The sequence below is a fragment of the Nyctibius grandis genome, chromosome 10, assembly GCF_013368605.1.
Source record: "Nyctibius grandis isolate bNycGra1 chromosome 10, bNycGra1.pri, whole genome shotgun sequence".
Taxonomy (NCBI): domain Eukaryota; kingdom Metazoa; phylum Chordata; class Aves; order Nyctibiiformes; family Nyctibiidae; genus Nyctibius; species Nyctibius grandis.
The window spans coordinates 12,411,236-12,430,564 of NC_090667.1; the positions used below are offsets into that span (position 1 = coordinate 12,411,236).

Sequence of the window (19,329 nt, forward strand, 5' to 3'; positions counted from 1 at the left end):
GCAGCGTGGTCTCAGCAGCGTCCCACCCCGTGGCACCTGGCTCTGGTTTGAAACCAAATCCTGGAGCAGCAGCAACAATCGATATCGCTAAATATTGATTTATTGATTGGGAACTTCTATGCTCCGATACCAGACACATCCCAGGTCCTGGAGGAGCTGTAGGACCAGGCATGGCACATGCTCCTCACACCACCAAAACCAACCCAACTTGTGAAGGAACTGGAGAGCGTTGGTGCCAAATGACCCCAGATCTCCCACAAAACAGCCTGGCAGAAGAAGACCGAGCTGTTGGCCTTCAACACCTCAAGGCAGCATCTTTGAACCGACCCGTCTTTGTCCAAGAAGCCCTGACGCTTCCAGACAACACGCCAGGTCTCCTACAGCCAAAGAGAAGGTCCAGGGACCTTCTTTCTCCTCTTGCAGGTTCTCCAACTTGGGCTCTGCCACCAAATTCCCAAGGGCCAGCTGAGGTCTTGCTCCTGGGGAGGCCTCCAGGAGGTTCTTCTGTCCCCCTCAAAGGACAGGGACCTTCTTTCTCCTCTTGCAGGTTCGCCAACTTGGGCTCTGCCACCAAATTCCCAAGGGCCAGCTGAGGTCCTGCTCCTGGGGAGGCCTCCAGGAGGTTCTTATGTCCCCCTCAAAGGACAGGGACCTTCTTTCTCCTCTTGCAGGTTCTCCAGATTGGGCTCTGCCACCAAATTCCCAAGGGCCAGCTGAGGTCTTGCTCCTGGGGAGGCCTCTAGGAGGTTCTTCCGTCCCCCTCAAAGGACAGGGACCTTCTTTCTCCTCTTGCAGGTTCTCCAACTTGGGCTCTGCCACCAAATTCCCAAGGGCCAGCTGAGGTCTTGCTCCTGGGGAGGCCTCCAGGAGATTCTTCTGTCCCCCTCAAAGGACAGGGACCTTCTTTCTCCTCTTGCAGGTTCTCCAACTTGGGCTCTGCCACCAAATTCCCAAGGGCCAGCTGAGGTCTTGCTCCTGGGGAGGCCTCCAGGAGGTTCTTATGTCCCCCTCAAAGGACAGGGACCTTCTTTCTCCTCTTGCAGGTTCTCCAACTTGGGCTCTGCCACCAACGGCTCCCAGATCCACCACAAGGTCTACGATGCCATGGCCCCAAAGCTGGACTGGGTGAGGGCAGGGAAAGCTCACGGGCAGAGGCGGAGGTGGCAACCTCTCCCCACCCAGAAGAAAGGGAAGATGCTCTCCCCACCGAAGGAGGCTTCTTGGAACGTAAAGATGGGGGGCTGACGCTCGGCGAGGTAAAATGCCACTTGTCCCCCTCCATAGTCCAGAGCCACCCGCACCCTCCCAGTTTGCCCAGTGGCGGGGAAGGTGGTGATGGGGGACGTGAAGGCGCGGTACCGATTCCCGCACCGTCCCATGGCCCAGATGCCCTTCTCCGGTTGAAACTCAAGCCAACCCTTCCTGGGCACGGAGCATCGGGCCACCCCCAGCGCCCAGGTCCTGCCTCCGACCACCTCCACCTCCCACCAGTGTCTCCCAGTGGTGAAGCCCCGGCAGCCCAGCACGCAACAGGAGGCATCGAATCGCTGTGGGGTGGTGGTGGGCAGATCCTGCCCTACATCCGACCATCTCACCCCTCGCCGGTCCCGGGACAGGATGAGTTGGGCGTTGGCGGTGTCGGGGTCCAGAGTCACGAACGCTGTCAAGGATGGAGAAGAAAGTGGTGTTGGAGGAGGACATCACCCCCCAAAAAAGCCGTGGTATGGACAGGACAAGTTCCAGCATCACGTATCTGCCCGTCCTGGGCTTGGGAGCAGAAACATCTCATAGAATCATGGAATGGTTTGGGTTGGAAGGGACCTTAAAGACCACCTAGTCCCACCCCCCTGCCACAGGCAGGGACACCTTTCCTCTAGACCAGGTTCCTGCTAGACCAGGTCCATGTCTTCCTTCTTGGGAAAGCCTTGCCTCAAGGCAAGTCCTCCTTGCCTGGAGGACTGGGCAGATCTTTGTACCTTGAGGAACCCCAACGTGAGCTCAACTCATCATTTCCCAGCTGTTTTAAGTACTATTTTGGCTAAAAATGACTTTGTTGGAGCCCTCACAACTGCTCCTCCAAAGAACCTCACCTTTTCCATGTCCTTCTAGAGATGGTCCTTGCTCTTTCTCCAGTTCAGATGGCAAAATGTCTAGGAGATGAAGAACAAAGGTTGGACATCACGCTCTCCAGCTGGTAATTCTCCTCGCTTTTGCCCCCCCATCGTGTTTTTCCTGGGACAACCCCCCCCATCAACCCAGTCATGCCCCAAAGTACCTTGAAATCTCCCCAACGTCTCTCTGAGGACATAGTTTTGGCGAGAAATGACACGGAGCTTCCGCTCCAGGTCCGAGAAGGTCTCCGTTGTCCTCCAGGCATTGTCCATCTCCCACCTGGATGTAAACTTTTCCCCTTAGATACAGGACTCGAGGTGCTGGGACCATCCTTCCACCCCCTGTCCCCAAAATGTCCCTCTGTCCCAGGCTCGGAGATGCCAACAGGAGGACACCTGGGTCCCCGTTGCCCAAGAGGACCTCCAGTCTTAGGGTGCTTCCTCTCATGGCATCCCCAGGTTCAGGGACACCTCCTTGCCTCCACACCTCTCCAAGCCTCACGTCAAGTCCTGCCTGAACTACCACCATGTCCATCTCTGTTCCAGAAACCATGAGGATGCTGCCTAGGAGCCTTCCCCCACCGTTGAGACGTGGGTGGTGGAAGACCACCTACCTGTCCACGGTTCTTCGGGCATCCTGGAATAGCAAGAGAGAAGAAAAAGCCTCAGTCTCCCACCCCAAAATTGGGTGAAGGCTCCAGCCAAGGTGGCACCAGACCCTCTTCTGCCCTGCTCAGTAGAGCAACCAACCTGCAGGAATCTGCCTGCAGGTTGCTCAAGCTTCTTCTCCATCTCACAGATCAGGACATCGAGGAGTGAAATCTCCCCTGCCATCTTGGTCTCCTCTTCCTCCTGCCTCCTCATCATCTCTCTGTCCAGCTCTCCCAGCCGAGCCAGGAGGACAAGCTCTTGGTCCTTTAGGAACCGGCGCAGCTGCCGAAATTCAGACACGATCTTCTGCCTCTCGACCTCCGTCTGTGTCTGCAGGACACAGAAGGACACCAGCATGGACCACACTTCTCCACCACCTCTGGGTTTTTTCTGGGTGATGGCAACAGCTACTTACCAAATAGTCGTGGCATCTCCTCTCTCCACTCATCTTCAGTTCCAAAATCTCTTCCCTTTTTCTCTTGAGCTTCTCCAGGTCATGGTGTGTTTGCTCCTGGAAGAAGAAGAATGGGTTGGGAGGGTATCTAGGGGGGGAGTGGGGAAGGGATGGGATGATTGGAGACACTCCCACCCCCCTATTTGGGAAAAAAATCACAGCATGGACATGAGGATGGAGAAGACACAGGAGGACAGAGGAACCAGTTTCATTCATGAGAAGTTTCAGAAAAGGAATAACCCAAGCTCAGTCATGGACCTGACCTTGTCCTCCTGGGTAGATTCCTCTACGTAGGATGCAGTGGGACCTCCACGAGCCCTTGGTCCATCACGGCTGGAGCCAGATGCTTGTGCATCACCCTTGAAGGTGACCGTCCTCTTGCTCCATGAGCAGAGAAGCTCCTTCTCCTCCCTGCCTCCTTCTAGATCCAAGAGCTTCAGCTTCTCCGCTAAATGCTCCAGATGCTGTTTGGGCTGGAAATTTCCTTTCCTGAGCCGGCTTTGATGGCCAACGGCCTCGGCATCTCCAAGTCTTCCTCGCTCTGGCCAGGATCGGGCTGTGCCACCTCCACAGCTGGTGGGATCACAGCCCAGGTGGCCAGGATCTGGATGATGCTGCAGGACGGTGTGGTGGGTGACTTCTTCTCCTCCTTCCCTTGCTCCAGATGAAGCAGAGGCCATGGTGGCAGCTTCTCCAGCTTCTCTTGTTCCTCTTCCCCTTGTTGCCTGCAGCGGAGGGAACGTATAGAAGGTCTCAGCATGGGTGGAGGAAGGAGGAGCAGCAGAGTGAAGCTCTAATCTCTTTTAGACGTTAATTTTAGGAAGGGATGAGTTGACCTCTAGCAAGCCTTGGACTTCAACGTCCATCTCTTGGGCATCAAGGTGTGTCTCGCCCACACACAAGTCTGCACCGCGGGCGTTGCCATCTCAGGTTGGTGTCTCCACCCCTGGGATGGCCAAAGGAGAAGGAACCAACCTTCCCACCTGGTGGGAACCAGCATTTCGTCCCCAAAGCTCAGGCTCTAACCTGCTCCCTTGCTGGTACACGACCTGGTGTCCCCCCACATCTGCTTCCCACCCTTCAAAGCATGGCCTGAAGCCTTGGGGTGCACTTGCCAACGGAGAGACCCTCCATGTGCTCAGAAACCGTGCTGGAAAGTGGCTTTTCCATCTTCTTGCTGCTTTCCTTTTATTGGAAACCAATTTTAATTGATCGATCGGAGCCTGAACGTGCACCCAAAGCTCCTCAGCAACATGTCCCCAGACCTTGACACCTTTCACCGTGTGGACACACCATGGCAACCCCAAATTTAACATCTTTACGCTTGGAAAAACATCTCAGCAGTGCCAGGGTGGCTGGTTCCTTTTGCCAGGACATCTCCCACCGTCCCAAAAAGAGACACTTACCCCTCAAGGCAGCAACACAAGGTCTTCACGGATTTTTTTCAGCGTGATTTAGTCCACGGGGCTCCTCTCCGGCCACCCCAAGGGCTGTTGGAGCTCAGAGTCAGGTCACGTGGAGGACAGAGGGAAAATATCAGCCCTATTTAAGGAAACACGGCGAGGAATGCGCTGCCCGGAGTCTCCGTGCCAGGGACAGGCTCATTTATAGATCAGTGTCCCCAACGTGGCTTTTCAATCCAAGATAAAGCTTGGATTGAAATGACTTCATCATTTTTCTCATCAGACGTTGGAACGGGCTGCCCAGGGAGGTGGTGGAGTCACCATCTCTGGAGGGATTGAAAAGCCGTGGAGATGTGGTGCTGAGGGACATGGTTAGTGGTGGCCTTGGCAGTGTTGGGTTAATGGTTGGACTTACAGAATCACAGAGTCAATCAGGTTGGAAGAGACCTCTGGGATCATCGAGTCCAACCATTGCTCTGACACCACCCTGTCAACATGACTTGATGGTCATAAAGGTCCTTCCCAACCCAAAGCTCCTTTCCAAGCATTTCTTCTCAGAAAGGGTCATTAGCCATTGGAAGGGGCTGCCCAGGGAGGTGGTGGAGTCACCATCTCTGGAGGGGTCTAAGAAAAGTCTGGACGTGGCACTTAGTGCCACGGTCTAGTTGCCATGGTGGTGTCAGGGCAATGGTTGGACTCGATGAGCCCAGAGAGCTCTTCCAAGCTCATTGACTCTGGAAGGAGAGATCATACAGGCTGTGGGCATCATCCGAAAGGACCAGGATGGGCCCATGTTGAACCAGCTGGAAAAAGAAATCAAGTGCTCTGGAGAGTCTCAAGTGGTTTATTGTCAGCTGGGACCTACCAGTTGGCCATCCCATGGTAGGGCAAGAGACAAGGTTTAAGGCTTTACAGGTGGCTAAGAACAAGCAGGGGTTAAAGACGAATTCATCGGTGCAAGGAGATGTCGTGGGAGGTGAAGACCATGGTTGTCCATCCCCTCTAGCAGCTTCATGATGTCCCTCATCACCCACCTTCCAGCATGGCCAGCTCCAGGCTGATCTCAAAGGCTTGACCCTCTTTATGAATCCAGTTTTAGAGCTCCCAGTACCTCACTGGAAGCTTTATGGCAACGTGATGTAGAGCTCCACACTGGTGGAAGCCTCTTCAGACCTTTAATCCATACGGTCATCGGACCAGAGAGAGGGAGCCCAGCTCCACCCAGAACCACGGCCGGACCCTCTCCCCGGCGAAGGAAGCCGGTGGAAAAGTGAAGATGGGTATTCCGTTGTCGACGTCAAAAAAAGCCACCTCTCCCCATTCGTAGTCTAGAGAGATCCGGATCTTTCTGGGGACGCGGGGCAGGTTGAGGAGGGTCGGAGGAGAAGTGAGGGCGCGGTTCTTGAACCCCCATTGCTGCACCGCCCAGATCCCTTCCTCAGGATTAAAGCTAACGTGTCCCTTCCTCCGCAGGGACTCTTTGCTGACCCCAACGGCGCAGTACTGGCCTTCTTCTAGATCCACCACCCAACAGTGTCTCCCGGAGGTGAAGGCTTCGCAACCCAACACGCAAGGATCAGCGTCGAAGCGCTCGGGGCCGTCAGGAGACTCCTGCAGCAGGTATTCCCACCTCACGCTCTTCTGATCCTCGGAGAGGATGAGGCGGGGGTGGGCTGTCTCCGGGTCCAGCGTCACGTTTGCTGTGGAAAAGGGGAAAAAAAAAGGGTGAGAAAGAGAATTAAACTTATTTAACCCGCCTTTCGCCCAGGGATTGGTGTCATCTTGGAGCTCTAAGAGGGTGTCTTGTCTTTCTGGAGTTCAAGGCTCGATGACTTGATGAGTAACTTCTCCTACACACACGCGTGACACCATTCCACAACTCTGAGTACCAAATTAACGCTTTTTTCTTCGTCTTTCTCTAAATTACGTACCCATTTTTTCCTCATCTTTCCCTAAAAATGCACAATAAAAGATAAATTAACGATGGTGATGGAAACTCCAACCCAACGCTTCAACCCAACCCTTCAACCCTTCAACCCAACCCTTCGACCCAACCCTTCAAGCCTTCGGACCCAACCCTTCAACCCTTCAACCCAACCCTTCGACCCTTCAACCCAACCCTTCGACCCTTCAACCCAACCCTTCGACCCTTCAACCCAACTCTTCAACCCTTCAAGCCTTCAACCCAACCCTTCAACCCTTCGACCCTTCAACCCAACCCTTCGACCCTTCAAGCCTTCAACCCAACCCTTCGACCCTTCAAGCCTTCAACCCAACCCTTCAACCCTTCGACCCTTCAACCCAACCCTTCAACCCTTCGACCCTTCAACCCAACCCTTCGACCCTTCAACCCAACCCTTTGACCCTTCAACCCAACCCTTCGACCCAACCCTTCGACCCAACCCAACCCTTCAACCCTTCAACCCAACACTTCAACACTTCAACCCTTCGACCCAACCCTTCGACCCAACCCTTCGACCCAACCCTTCGACCCAACCCTTCGACCCAACCCTTCGACCCAACCCTTCGACCCAACCCTTCGACCCAATCCTTCAACCCCAACCCTTCAACCCCAACCCTTCAACCCCAACCCTTCAACCCTTCAACCCAACCCTTCAGCCCAACCCTTCAACCCTTCAACCCAACCCTTCAACCCCAACCCTTCAACCCCAACCCTTCAACCCCAACCCTTCAACCCAACCCTTCAACCCAACACCCAAAGGGTATTTGTAGAAGGAAGACACACTTACTGTGCTCTTCAATGCATTTTCCTTAAAAGAAATAAAAATTAAAAGTCATTTTAATGAAGGTTTCTCAATTCCAAACGCCTCCAGTTCATGCTAATTTTTTATTTCCTTTCTTCCCCTAAAAAAGTGGTTTTTTTTCCTAGTGTGAGTTAAACTGTTGTGAAATAAGACTTCATCGAGGCCCGTGTCTGTGACACGACTTATTTTGGTTAAACCTCCGAAAAAAAATATAATAAAGTCCACAAGGACAAAAATCTCACAGCTGCCCTGTTCCAAACTGCCCCCAAAATCTCACGTGTGCTTTACCGCGCCGGAAGGTGAGGAGAAGGACACTCACGCACTTTGGCTTTGTATTCCTCTGAAAAGAGAAACGAGAGAAATGGTTGTTGGAAGTTTCTCTTCCTTTTTGAGTTTCTACAACTTTCTTGGCTCCTGAAGCCAAAAAAAATCTATTTCTGTGCCTAGTGATTATTATTATATATATAATATATTATATAATTATAATGCATCCAGATGTTGAGGTGTTGGAGCGAGTGCAGAGGAGGGCGACCAAGCTGGTGAAGGGTCTGGGGGGTCTGACCTATGAGGAATGGCTGAGGGAGCTGGGGGGGTTTAGCCTGGAGAAGAGGAGGCTCAGAGGTGACCTTAGTGCAGTCTACAACTACGTGAAGGGAGGTTGGACTGGGAGTCGGCCTCTTCTCCCAGGCAACTAGCGATAGGACAAGAGGACACAGCCTCAAGCTTTGCCAGAGGAGGTTCAGGTTGGACATTAGGAAGAATTTCTTCTCAGAAAGGGTCATTAGCCATTGGAACGGGCTGCCCAGGGAGGTGGGGGAGTCACCATCTCTGGAGGGATTCAAAAGCCTTGTAGATGTGGTGCTGAGGGACATGGGTTAGTGATGGCCTTGGCAGTGTTGGGTTAATGGTTGGACTTACATAATCAATGAGGTTGGAAGAGACCTCTGGGCTCATCGAGTCCAACCACTGCCCTGACACCACCACGTCAACATGACTTGATGGTCTTAAAGGTCCTTCCCAACCCAAAAGCTCCTTTCCAAGCATTTCTTCTCAGCAAGGGTCATTAGCCATTGGAAGGGGCTGCCCAGGGAGGTGGTGGAGTCACCATCTCTGGAGGGGTTGAAGAGAAGACTGGCCATGGCACTTAGCGCCATGGTCTAGTTGCCATGGTGGTGTCAGGGCCATGGTTGGACTCGATGAGCCCAGAGGGCTCTTCCAACCTCATTGATTGATTGACACAGTGGTGTTAGGTCAAAGATTGGACTCGATGAGCCCAGAGGGCTCTTCCAACCTCATTGTTTCTGTGATTCTGTGATCTTTCTCCTTCATCCCCTTTGGGTTTCTACAAAACTCCCCAAAGTAGCTCAGAAAAAGGCGTAAAAAAATCAAAAAAAATAAATATAGGAGACAAAAATAAGAATTATCTATTTATCTTTCTTGCAATCAAAGCGACTCACCAAGCTCTGCAGTGAGTTCATCTGAAAAAAGAAGAAAAAAGAGGATTTTTGTTACGATGTGGATCCTACAGACACCCAAAATTCACATCTCGGGAGGAAGTCTGATACTCACCAATTTTTCTATCACGTTTTTCTAAAAAAGGGAAAACAAGAGAAAAAAAATTGATGTTTTATAATCAATTTTTCTAAATAAAATCAAAATATAGACCATAAAATGTGGATATTTATTTTGTTGGAAGGCAGAGGAAAACACTCACCGATTTCTGCAGATAGTTCGTCTTCAAAGAGGAAAAAAAAATAATTATTTTAATTATTATCATTATTATAATGAAAATAAATTCATGATCCCACGCACCGAGTTCCACGGGAGTCAGGGAGGAGGTGGACACGTACCAATTTTGGTGTCACGTTCTCCTAAAAAAGGAAAAATAAAGGAAAGGAGGAAAAATAAGTTATTACTTTGTGTGTTCATCACCTAGAGCTAAATTTGGAATTTTTATATAGAGAATTCTAATTATAATTCATATTTTTGCCACAGATTTTATATAGATTATATAAATTTATATATTTATATATATATTTATATAGATTAAATTTGGAATTTTTATATAGAGAATTATAATTATAATTCATATTTTTGCTGCAGATTTTATATAGATTATATAAATTTATATATTTATATATATATTTATATATAATTATATAAATTTATATATTTATATATATTTCTAGAGATTCACCCAGCCCCTAATTGACTCTCCTACTCTTAAAGCAAAGATTTGCTCCATCCAAAACCCAAATTCAACAGAAATAAGAGATTCGCCCCAAATTTAAAAGGACTTACCCAGCTCTGTGGTGAGTTCACCTAGAAAGAGTGAAAGGAAAATTCATTTTAAGTCTGAATTTTTCTTTCCTGCACTAAGGGGGTTCGCTGGGGGATCCTACATTTCTCTTTAATTTTAATTTTAATTTTAAATTTATTTTTAATTTTAATTTTATTTTTAATTTTATTTTTAAATTTTATTTTTAATTTTGTTTTTAAATTTTATTTTTAATTTTATTTTTAATTTTATTTTTAAATTTTATTTTTAATTTTATTTTTAAATTTTTTTTTAATTTTATTTTTAATTTTATTTTTAAATTTTTTTTAAAAATTTATTTTAAATTGTATTTTTAATTTTATTTTTAATTTTATTTTTAATTTTATTTTTAAATTTTTTTAATTTTATTTTTAATTTTATTTTTAAATTTTTTAAATTTTATTTTTAATTTTATTTTTAAATTTTTTTAATTTTATTTTTAATTTTAATTTTATTTTTAAATTTTTTTAATTTTATTTTTAATTTTAATTTTATTTTTAATTTTATTTTTAAATTTTATTTTTAATTTTATTTTTAATTTTATTTTTAATTTTATTTTAAAATTTTTTTAATTTTATTTTTAATTTCATTTTTAAATTTTATTTTTAATTTTATTTTTAATTTTATTTTTAAATTTTATTTTTAAATTTATTTTTAAATTTTATTTTTAATTTTATTTTTAATTTTAATTTTTTAATTTTTCATTTTAATTGCTCTCAGTAGAGTGCTGAATTGAAAAGAGCCCTCAGCAACAGAAAACTAACCCAAAATCACTCCTTATTACCCCAAAAATATCAGAGAAAGGCGTTGGGGCGGCGCAGGGGAGAAGCAAACAAGTAGCACCTGAAGATGGGAAGTTTTTGAATTTTTTATCTCATATTAAATTAAAAAAATCTCTATTTCAGAGCAATATTTGCACCCCTCGTGCTTTTTCATCCTTTGAAAGTCCTCAGGCTTGTGGCAAGAACGAGACTCACCGATCCGTGCGCTCCGTTCCGCTGAAAAAGGGGAAAAAAAAGGAAAAAATAATATTTTTTAAGTGTCCCACATAATTTTTTTATTGTTTATTTATTATTTATACAAATTGCAACTCGACAATTTCCCTGCCGTGCTGTTGGTTATTGTTGTTGTTATTATTTTTTACTTATTTTTTACTTATTTTTTTACTTATTTTTTACTTTTTACTTATTTTTTTACTTATTTTTTACTTATTTTTTACTTATTTTTTACCACAATATTATTTTGCTTTAAACTGAGATTAAAAAAAGAAAATACAAAATTCAAATCGACGTAAATGAAAACACAAACCTCAAACTGACGTAAAAGAGTAACAGGGAGGGAAAAAATTATGGGAGGAAAAAGATATGGGAGAAAAAGTACGGGAGGGAAAAAATTACGGGAGGACAAAAATTAGGGGAGAAAAATTACGGGAGGACAAAAATTATGGGAGAAAAATTATGGGAGAAAAATTACGGGAGAAAAATTACGGGAGAAAAATTATGGGAGAAAAATTATGGGAGAAAAATTACGGGAGGACAAAAATTACGGGAGGACAAAAATTATGGGAGAAAAATTACGGGAGGGCAAAAATTAATTACGGGAGGACAAAAATTAGGGGAGAAAAATTATGGGAGGGCAAAAATTACAGGAGGACAAAAATTAGGGGAGAAAAATTACTGGAGGACAAAAATTATGGGAGAAAAATTACAGGAGGACAAAAATTACGGGAGGGCAAAAATTAATTACAGGAGGACAAAAATTAATTACAGGAGGACAAAAATTAACTACGGGAGGGCAAAAATTATGGGCGGACAAAAATTACGGGCGGACTAAAATCACGGGAGGACAAAAATTACTTACGGGAGGACAAAAATTACGGGAGGGCAAAAATTAATTACGGGAGGGCAAAAATTACGGGAGGGCAAAAATTACGGGAGAAAAATTACAGGAGGACAAAAATTATGGGAGGGCAAAAATTAATTACGGGAGGGCAAAAATTACGGGAGGAAAAAAGGGGAGGGCAAAAATTACGGGAGGGCAAAAATTACGGGAGGACAAAAATTACGGGAGGACAAAAATTAATTACGGGAGGACAAAAATTACGGGAGAAAAATTATGGGAGGGCAAAAATTAATTACGGGAGGGCAAAAATTACGGGAGGGCAAAAATTATGGGAGAAAAATTACAGGAGGACAAAAATTATGGGAGAAAAATTACGGGAGGACAAAAATTACTGGAGGGCAAAAATTAATTACGGGAGGACAAAAATTAATTACGGGAGGGCAAAAATTAATTATGGGAGGGCAAAAATTACGGGAGAAAAATTACAGGAGGAAAAATTAGGGGAGGGCAAAAATTAATTACGGGAGGACAAAAATTACGGGAGGGCAAAAATTAATTACGGGAGGGCAAAAATTACAGGAGGACAAAAATTATGGGAGAAAAATTACGGGAGGGCAAAAATTAATTACGGGAGGGCAAAAATTACTTACGGGAGGACAAAAATTAACTACGGGAGGACAAAAATTATGGGTGGACTAAAATCACGGGAGGACAAAAATTACTTACGGGAGGACAAAAATTATGGGAGAAAAATTACAGGAGGGCAAAAATTAATTACGGGAGGGCAAAAATTACGGGAGGGCAAAAATTACGGGAGGGCAAAAATTACAGGAGGACAAAAATTATGGGAGAAAAATTACAGGAGGACAAAAATTATGGGAGAAAAATTACCGGAGGGCAAAAACTAATTACGGGAGGACAAAAATTACGGGAGGAAAAATTAGGGGAGGGCAAAAATTAGGGGAGGGCAAAAATTAGGGGAGGGCAAAAATTAGGGGAGGGCAAAAATTAGGGGAGAAAAATTACGGGAGGGCAAAAATTAATTACGGGAGGGCAAAAATTAACTACGGGAGGACAAAAATTAACTACGGGAGGGAGAAGAAATGACTTACCAAGCTCTTCAGTGATTTCCTCTTAAAGGAAAGAAATAAATGAAATAATTAAGATTTCTTCGCTTAATTGATACTTCCGGAGGGCTGAAAGAATACGAGATCTCACCAGAAATCTCATGAACTCTCCCAGCATTCAAACCACTCCCAACCCAGCCCGAGCACCCGACGACGCCCAAAAGGACCCAGGAAATGAAAGCAAAACCCACCTATTTTTTTATCACGTTCCCCTAAAAACAAGGAAGAAAAATGAGATTAAAATAAAAGTATTTGTTGATGTTGAAGCAGAAATAGGACTTTTCCCAAACACCTTTTTTATTAGTAGTTTATTAGATGAAATTCCATTTTCTGTTGGCTTACCCCTTTCTAGGTCACTCTCCTCTGGGAAAAAAACAAAAGAGAAAATAAAAAAAGGAAAAAAAATCAGAATTCTCTGTTATTCTCTATTAATTAATAGAGAATATTTTCATATTTCTCTATATATTCTCAATTAATTAATGAATGTAACAAGATTTATATCACAAAACGTGATCCACCCCTTTTTCTGACAAATTAAAAGGAAAAAAATAAGATTTTACCAAGCTCCTCAGAAGATTCAGCTGCAAAAGGAAGGAGAAGAATTAATTTGGGCCACCAAAAAAGGCATAAAAAAAAAATTAATTACTTCTATTAAAGTTTTTGTTTCTGTCCCATTATTACATTAGGTGTTAGTCTGGAATCTAACATAGAATATATTTATTTATATATTTCTAATATATTTTCATATGTTTATTTATATATTTTATATATTTTTAATGTACATTTTAAATATATTTCTAATATATTTTCATATATTTATTTATATATTTTATATATTTTTAATGTACATTTTAAATATATTTCTAATATATTTTCATATATTTATTTATATATTTTATCTATTTTTAATGTATATTTTAAATATATTCTAATATATTTTCATATATTTATTTATATATTTTATCTATTTTTAATGTATATTTTAAATATATTCTTATATATTTTCATATATTTATTTATATATTTTATCTATTTTTAATGTATATTTTAAATATATTTTCATATATTTTCATATATTTATTTATATATTTTATATATTTTTAATGTATATTTTAAAGATATTTTTTATATCTTTTCATATATTTATTTTTATATTTTATATATTTTTAATGTATATTTTAAATATATTTTTTATATCTTTTTATATATTTATATATATCACTTACCACCTTCCTGATCCTTTAATTCCTCTAATAAAATAAAAGAGAAAAAGGTGAAACACAGATTTTTCCCCACAAAAAAAATCCCAAATTAATTTTGTGAAAGGAATAAAACCGCCTTACCAAGCTCCTCCCTCAGCTTGCCTTAAAAGGAGAAAATAAAATTTATTCTAATTAGGTGTTTTCCTTCCCAAGGATGCGAGAGGGTCTTGATGGGGGGAAGTCGAGGTGCCCAAATCCTCTAACGTGGGCAGAAACTCTCATGCCTCTTAATTAATTCAATTTTTAAAAATAAATTCAATTTTAAAAAATAAATTCCATTTTAAAAAATAAATTCTATTTAAAAAATTAATTAACAATAATTTAAAATTTAATTCAAAAAATTAAATAAAAAATTAATTCGATTTTTTAAAATAAATTCGATTTAAAAAAATAAATTCGATTTAAAAAAATAAATTCGATTTTAAAAAATAAATTCTATTTTTAAAAATTAATTTGATTTTTAAAAATTAATTTGATTTTTTAAACTTAATTTAATTAATTTACATTATTAATTTACTTACTAATGACGGCATCCTGTTTTCCTAAAAATAAAACAAGAAGAGGAAGAGAAATTAATAAAACTCTGTTTTAAATTTTCAATTAAAATTTAAATTTTAATTAAATTTAAATTTTTTAATTTCTCCTACATTCGAGCCCTGCAGAAATTAACCAGCTTAGCAAATTAACTTACGAACTTCAGAATCCCGCTCCTCTGCAAACAGAAAAAATAGAAATTATTACCAATTATTAGCAACTATTTACAGCTTTTTACAATTTTTTACAATTTTTTTAACCATTTTTTACCATTTTTTAACCATTTTTTTACCTTTTTTTACCATTTTTCTGCAGGATTTCACTCCAGCTCCTCTCTCAAAGCCTCGACTTACATTTCCCAGCTGTTATTTTTTTCCCAAATTCCATTTTAATAAATTTCTGCTAATTTAACGCTGAATTTATTAACGAGGAGGGTGAGGAAATGCACTTACCCAGCAGCTCGGTGAGGCGCCCTGAAAGCAAAAAGAGATTTATCAGTTTGAAGAAGAGCTTTAATCCACCAGAATTATAGATATTATCAATTTTTAATTACATTTACAATATAAAAAGTATTATAATAATTGTATTTTTTAAAGATACTTATATATTTTATATATATAAATTATATATATTTTATATATATTTTTATATATATTTTATATATTTTTATATATATAAATTATATATATTTTTATATCTATCTTTATATCTATTTTATATATATAAATTATATATATTTTTATATCTATTTTTATATATATTTTATATATTTTATATATAAATTATATATTTTTATATCTATGTTTATATATATTTTATATTATTATATATATATTATATATTTTTAATATATATTTTTATAAATATATTTTATACTACTTATATATTTTTATAAGATATATTTAAAATATATAAACATAATACACAAATATACTATATAGTAGATAAAATATAAATATTATTAATATATATTTAACGAAGGTTAACATATATTAATACATAATATACTTAAAGGTTAACATAAATTAATATATAATATACTTAACAAAGGTTATCATACATTATAATATATAAAATAAAAATATTAATATATAATATACTTAATGCTTAACATTTATTAATATATAATATACTTAAAGGTTATCATATATTAATAATATACTTAAAGGTTATCATATATTAATAAATAATATACTTAAAGGTCAACAAATATTAATATATAATATACTTAAAGCTTAACATTTATTAATATATAATATACTTAAAGGTTATCATATATTAATAAATAATATACTTAAAGGTCAACATATATTAATATATAATATACTTAAAGGTCAACATATATTAATATATAATAAACTTAAAGGTTATCATATATAAATATTTAATATACTTAAAGGTTAACATACATTAATATATAATATTTAAAAGATATAAAAATAATACATAAATATAATATATAAAACAAAAATTTTATTAATATATATTAATACTTAACAAAGCTTAACATTTATTAATATCTAATATACTTAAAGGTTATCATATATTAATATCTAATATACTTAAAGGTTATCATTTATTAATATCTAATATACTTAACAAAGGTTAACATATATTAATATATAATAAACTTAAAGGTTATCATATATGAATACATAATATACTTAAAGGTTATCAGATATTAATACATGATATACTTAAAGATTATCATATATGAATATATAATATACTTAACAAAGGGTATCATATATTAATATATAATATACTTAAAGGTTATCATATATTAATATATCATATTTAAAATATATAAACATAATAAATATAATATATATATAAAAATAATATTAATAGATAATATACTTAACAAAGCTTATCATATATTAATATATAATATACTTTTAAATTAACATATATTAACATATAATACTCTTAAAGGACCCGCTGGGGTTGTCCCATGTGACGGGGGCAGAATTTGGGGTCCCACGTGCAGCCCCGACCCCAAAACCCCACAATTTTAACGGGAAAACCCCATTTTTATTCCATATATTTGGAGTTTAAGCCCAACAGGAAGGTGGCACTTACTGATCTCCGCTTCGTTGGCCCCTAAACGAGGAAATACAAATAGTGGGTGTAAGTAGGGAGGGGTAAGGTGGGGCCCGGCCCCGCGGAGGATACTCACGGATTTGCACGTCCCGCTCCTCTAGAAATGACAAGAAATAAAAATAAATTAGTGTGGGGTCGGGTTTAGGCGAGCTCTGCCGGGGGGTGTTCGGGAGCTGGAGTCTAGGTAGAACCTATATTAGCTAAGAAGTAACCTAAGACGTAACCTAAGACGTAACCTAAGACGTAACCTAAGGCGTAACCAACGTAAGACACAACCCACCTAAGACACAACCCACCTAAGACACAACCCACCTAAGACACAACCTACCTAAGACACAACCTACCTAAGACACAACCCAAGACACAACCTAAGACGTAACCTAGCTAAGACATAACCTAAGGCGTAACCAACCTAAGGCGTAACCAACCTAAGGTGTAACCAACCTAAGGCGTAACCTACCTAAGACACAACCCACCTAAGACACAACCCAAGACGTAACCTAAGACGTAACCTAAGACGTAACCTAAGACGTAACCTAAGACGTAACCAACCTAAGACACAACCAACCTAAGACACAACCTAAGACACAACCTAAGACACAACCTAAGACACAACCTAGCCAAGACGGAACCTAGCCAAGACGGAACCTAAGACGTAACCTAGCCAAGACGGAACCTACCTAGGATGTAACCTACCTAAGACATGACCTAAGACATGACCTAGCCAAGACGTAACCTAGCCAAGACGTAACCTAGCCAAGACGTAACCTAAGACACAGCCTAGCCAAGACGTAACCTAAGACACAGCCTAAGACGTGACCTACCTAAGACACGACCTACCTAAGACACAACGTAGCCAAGACACAACGTAGCCAAGACACAACGTAGCCAAGACACAACGTAGCCAAGACACAACCGACCTAAGACACAACCGACCTAAGACACAACCGACCTAAGACACAACCGACCTAAGACGTAACCTAAGACGTAACCTAAGACGTAACCTAGCTAAGACGTAACCTAAGACACAACCTAGCCAAGACACAACCTACCTAAGACGGAACCTACCTAAGACGGAACCTAAGATGTAACCTAGCCAAGACGTAACCTACCTAGGACGTAACCTACCTAAGACACGACCTAAGACACGACCTAGCCAAGACGTAACCTAAGACATAGCCTAGCCAAGACGTAACCTAAGGTGTAACCTAGCTAAGGCGTAACCTAGCTAAGGCGTAACCTAAGGCGTAACCTAGCTAAGATGTAACCGAAGATGTAACCTAGCTAAGGCGTAACCTAAGGCGTAACCTAAGGCGTTAACCTAAGGCGTTAACCTAAGGCGTTAACCTAAGGCGTAACCTAAGGCGTAACCTAAGGCTTAACCTAAGGCGTAACCTAAGGCGTAACCTACCTAAGGCCCTACCTACCTAAGACCCTACCTACCCAAGACCCAACCTACCCAAGACCCAACCTACCCAAGACCCAACCTACCAGACCCAAGCCAGCTAAGACCCAACCCAACCAAGACCCAACCCACCCCAAGACCCAACCCAAGACACAACCTAAGACCCGACCCACCCCAGACCCGACCCAAGACCCAACCTACCCAAGACACAACCTACAAGACCCAACCTACCCAAGACCCAACCTACCCAAGACCCAACCTACCCAAGACCCAACCTACCAGACCCAACCTACCAGACCCAACCTACAAGACCCAACCTACAAGACCCAACCTACAAGACCCAACCCAACCAAGACCCAACCCAACCCAGCTAAGACACAATCTAAGACACTAGCTAAGACCCAACCCACCCAAGACCCAACCCACCCAAGACCCAACCCAAGACCCTAGCTAAGACACAACCTAAGACCCGACCCACCCAAGACCCGACCCACCCAAGACCTGACCCACCCAAGACCCAACCCACCCAAGACCTGACCCAAGACCCAACCCAAGACCCAACCTACAAGACCCAACCTACAAGACCCAACCTACAAGACCCAACGTACCCAAGACCCAATCCACCCAAGACCCTAGCTAAGACCCAACCCACCCAAGACCCAACCCAAGACCCAACCCAAGACCCAACCTACAAGACCCAACCTACAAGACCCAACCTACAAGACCCAACGTACCCAAGACCCAACCCACCCAAGACCCTAGCTAAGACCCAACCCACCCAAGACCCAGCCCAAGACCCAACCTACCCAAGACCCAACCCAAGACCCAACCTACCCAAGACCCAACCCAAGACCCAACCTACAAGACCCAACCCCAGACCCAACCCCAGACCCAACCCCAGACCCAACCCCAGACCCAACCCCAGACCCAACCCCAGACCCAACCCCAACCCCAGACCCTAGCTAAGACCCAACCTACAAGACCCAACCCACCCAAGACCCTAGCTAAGACCCAACCCATCCAAGACCCAACCCCAGACCCAACCCAAGACCCAACCCAAGACCCAACCCAAGACCCAACCCAAGACCCAACCCATACATTTATCTTAGCCTTCGCATACTTTGCTAAACGCAGTTAAACCTGAAATTATCCCCTTAAAAATTTCACATACGCAGAAAAAATCCACTGCAAAAAAATCCATGCAAAAAATATCAATTTTGAGCAAAGCAGAGCAATTTCTTACCCAGTTCTGCCGCGTGTTGCCCTTAAAATAGAGGAGAAAAAAAAATAAAACAACAGGAATTTCATGACGTCCGTCTTCTCGATGACAAAATTCTCAAGGTGAATTCTCACAA

General features: G+C 41.4%; 2 protein-coding genes across 25 annotated transcripts in view; both read right to left on the reverse strand.

The window, feature by feature from the left end:
- Window positions 1-81: 81 nt before the first annotated feature.
- On the reverse strand, window positions 82-5,344 carry LOC137667897 (E3 ubiquitin-protein ligase TRIM7-like). 2 transcript variants are annotated; one of them, XM_068409094.1, is made up of 8 exons: window positions 4,623-5,344; window positions 3,480-3,941; window positions 3,178-3,273; window positions 2,862-3,092; window positions 2,726-2,748; window positions 2,276-2,391; window positions 2,091-2,150; window positions 82-1,660 (listed from the first exon to the last, which is right to left on the reverse strand). In XM_068409094.1, exons 2-8 carry the CDS (start codon window positions 3,894-3,896, stop codon window positions 1,143-1,145), a joined length of 1,461 nt encoding a protein of 486 aa, XP_068265195.1. In that variant the 5' UTR covers window positions 3,897-3,941; window positions 4,623-5,344; the 3' UTR covers window positions 82-1,142. The 2 variants fall into 2 exon arrangements, with proteins under 2 accessions (XP_068265195.1, XP_068265196.1); XM_068409095.1 differs by lacking the exon at window positions 2,276-2,391 and having other exon boundaries at window positions 2,726-3,092.
- Window positions 5,345-5,445: 101 nt separating this feature from the next.
- The window catches only part of LOC137667899 (tripartite motif-containing protein 10-like), a 28,256-nt gene continuing 14,372 nt past the window's right edge, over window positions 5,446-19,329 (reverse strand). For 21 of the 23 annotated variants that reach the window (XM_068409098.1, XM_068409101.1, XM_068409100.1 and 18 more), the window contains 22 exons: window positions 19,218-19,238; window positions 16,646-16,666; window positions 16,549-16,569; window positions 14,919-14,939; window positions 14,624-14,644; window positions 14,454-14,474; window positions 14,014-14,034; window positions 13,897-13,920; window positions 13,231-13,251; window positions 13,013-13,033; window positions 12,862-12,882; window positions 12,656-12,676; window positions 10,679-10,699; window positions 9,686-9,706; window positions 9,235-9,255; window positions 9,099-9,119; window positions 8,954-8,974; window positions 8,842-8,862; window positions 7,704-7,724; window positions 7,370-7,390; window positions 6,551-6,571; window positions 5,446-6,319 (listed from right to left, as the gene is read on the reverse strand). In XM_068409098.1, coding sequence (XP_068265199.1) covers window positions 5,808-6,319; window positions 6,551-6,571; window positions 7,370-7,390; window positions 7,704-7,724; window positions 8,842-8,862; window positions 8,954-8,974; window positions 9,099-9,119; window positions 9,235-9,255; window positions 9,686-9,706; window positions 10,679-10,699; window positions 12,656-12,676; window positions 12,862-12,882; window positions 13,013-13,033; window positions 13,231-13,251; window positions 13,897-13,920; window positions 14,014-14,034; window positions 14,454-14,474; window positions 14,624-14,644; window positions 14,919-14,939; window positions 16,549-16,569; window positions 16,646-16,666; window positions 19,218-19,238 — 956 coding nt within the window. In that variant the 3' untranslated portion in view covers window positions 5,446-5,807. The remainder of the gene's footprint in view (window positions 6,320-6,550; window positions 6,572-7,369; window positions 7,391-7,703; window positions 7,725-8,841; window positions 8,863-8,953; window positions 8,975-9,098; window positions 9,120-9,234; window positions 9,256-9,685; window positions 9,707-10,678; window positions 10,700-12,655; window positions 12,677-12,861; window positions 12,883-13,012; window positions 13,034-13,230; window positions 13,252-13,896; window positions 13,921-14,013; window positions 14,035-14,453; window positions 14,475-14,623; window positions 14,645-14,918; window positions 14,940-16,548; window positions 16,570-16,645; window positions 16,667-19,217; window positions 19,239-19,329) is intronic. The other 2 variants (XM_068409105.1, XM_068409120.1) reach the window with 2 other exon arrangements.

Bases quoted from the DNA above. Each gene is read 5' to 3' on its own strand.
- LOC137667897 (XM_068409094.1), bottom strand. From the start codon at position 3,896: ATGGCCTCTGCTTCATCTGGAGCAAGGGAAGGAGGAGAAGAAGTCACC. The intron at 3,274-3,479 runs GTCAGGTCCATG...TTCTTCTTCCAG, and splicing joins AATCTACCCAGGAGGACAAG to GAGCAAACACACCATGACCT. The intron at 1,661-2,090 runs GTGAGGTTCTTT...CATCCTTGACAG, and splicing joins TCTAGAAGGACATGGAAAAG to CGTTCGTGACTCTGGACCCC.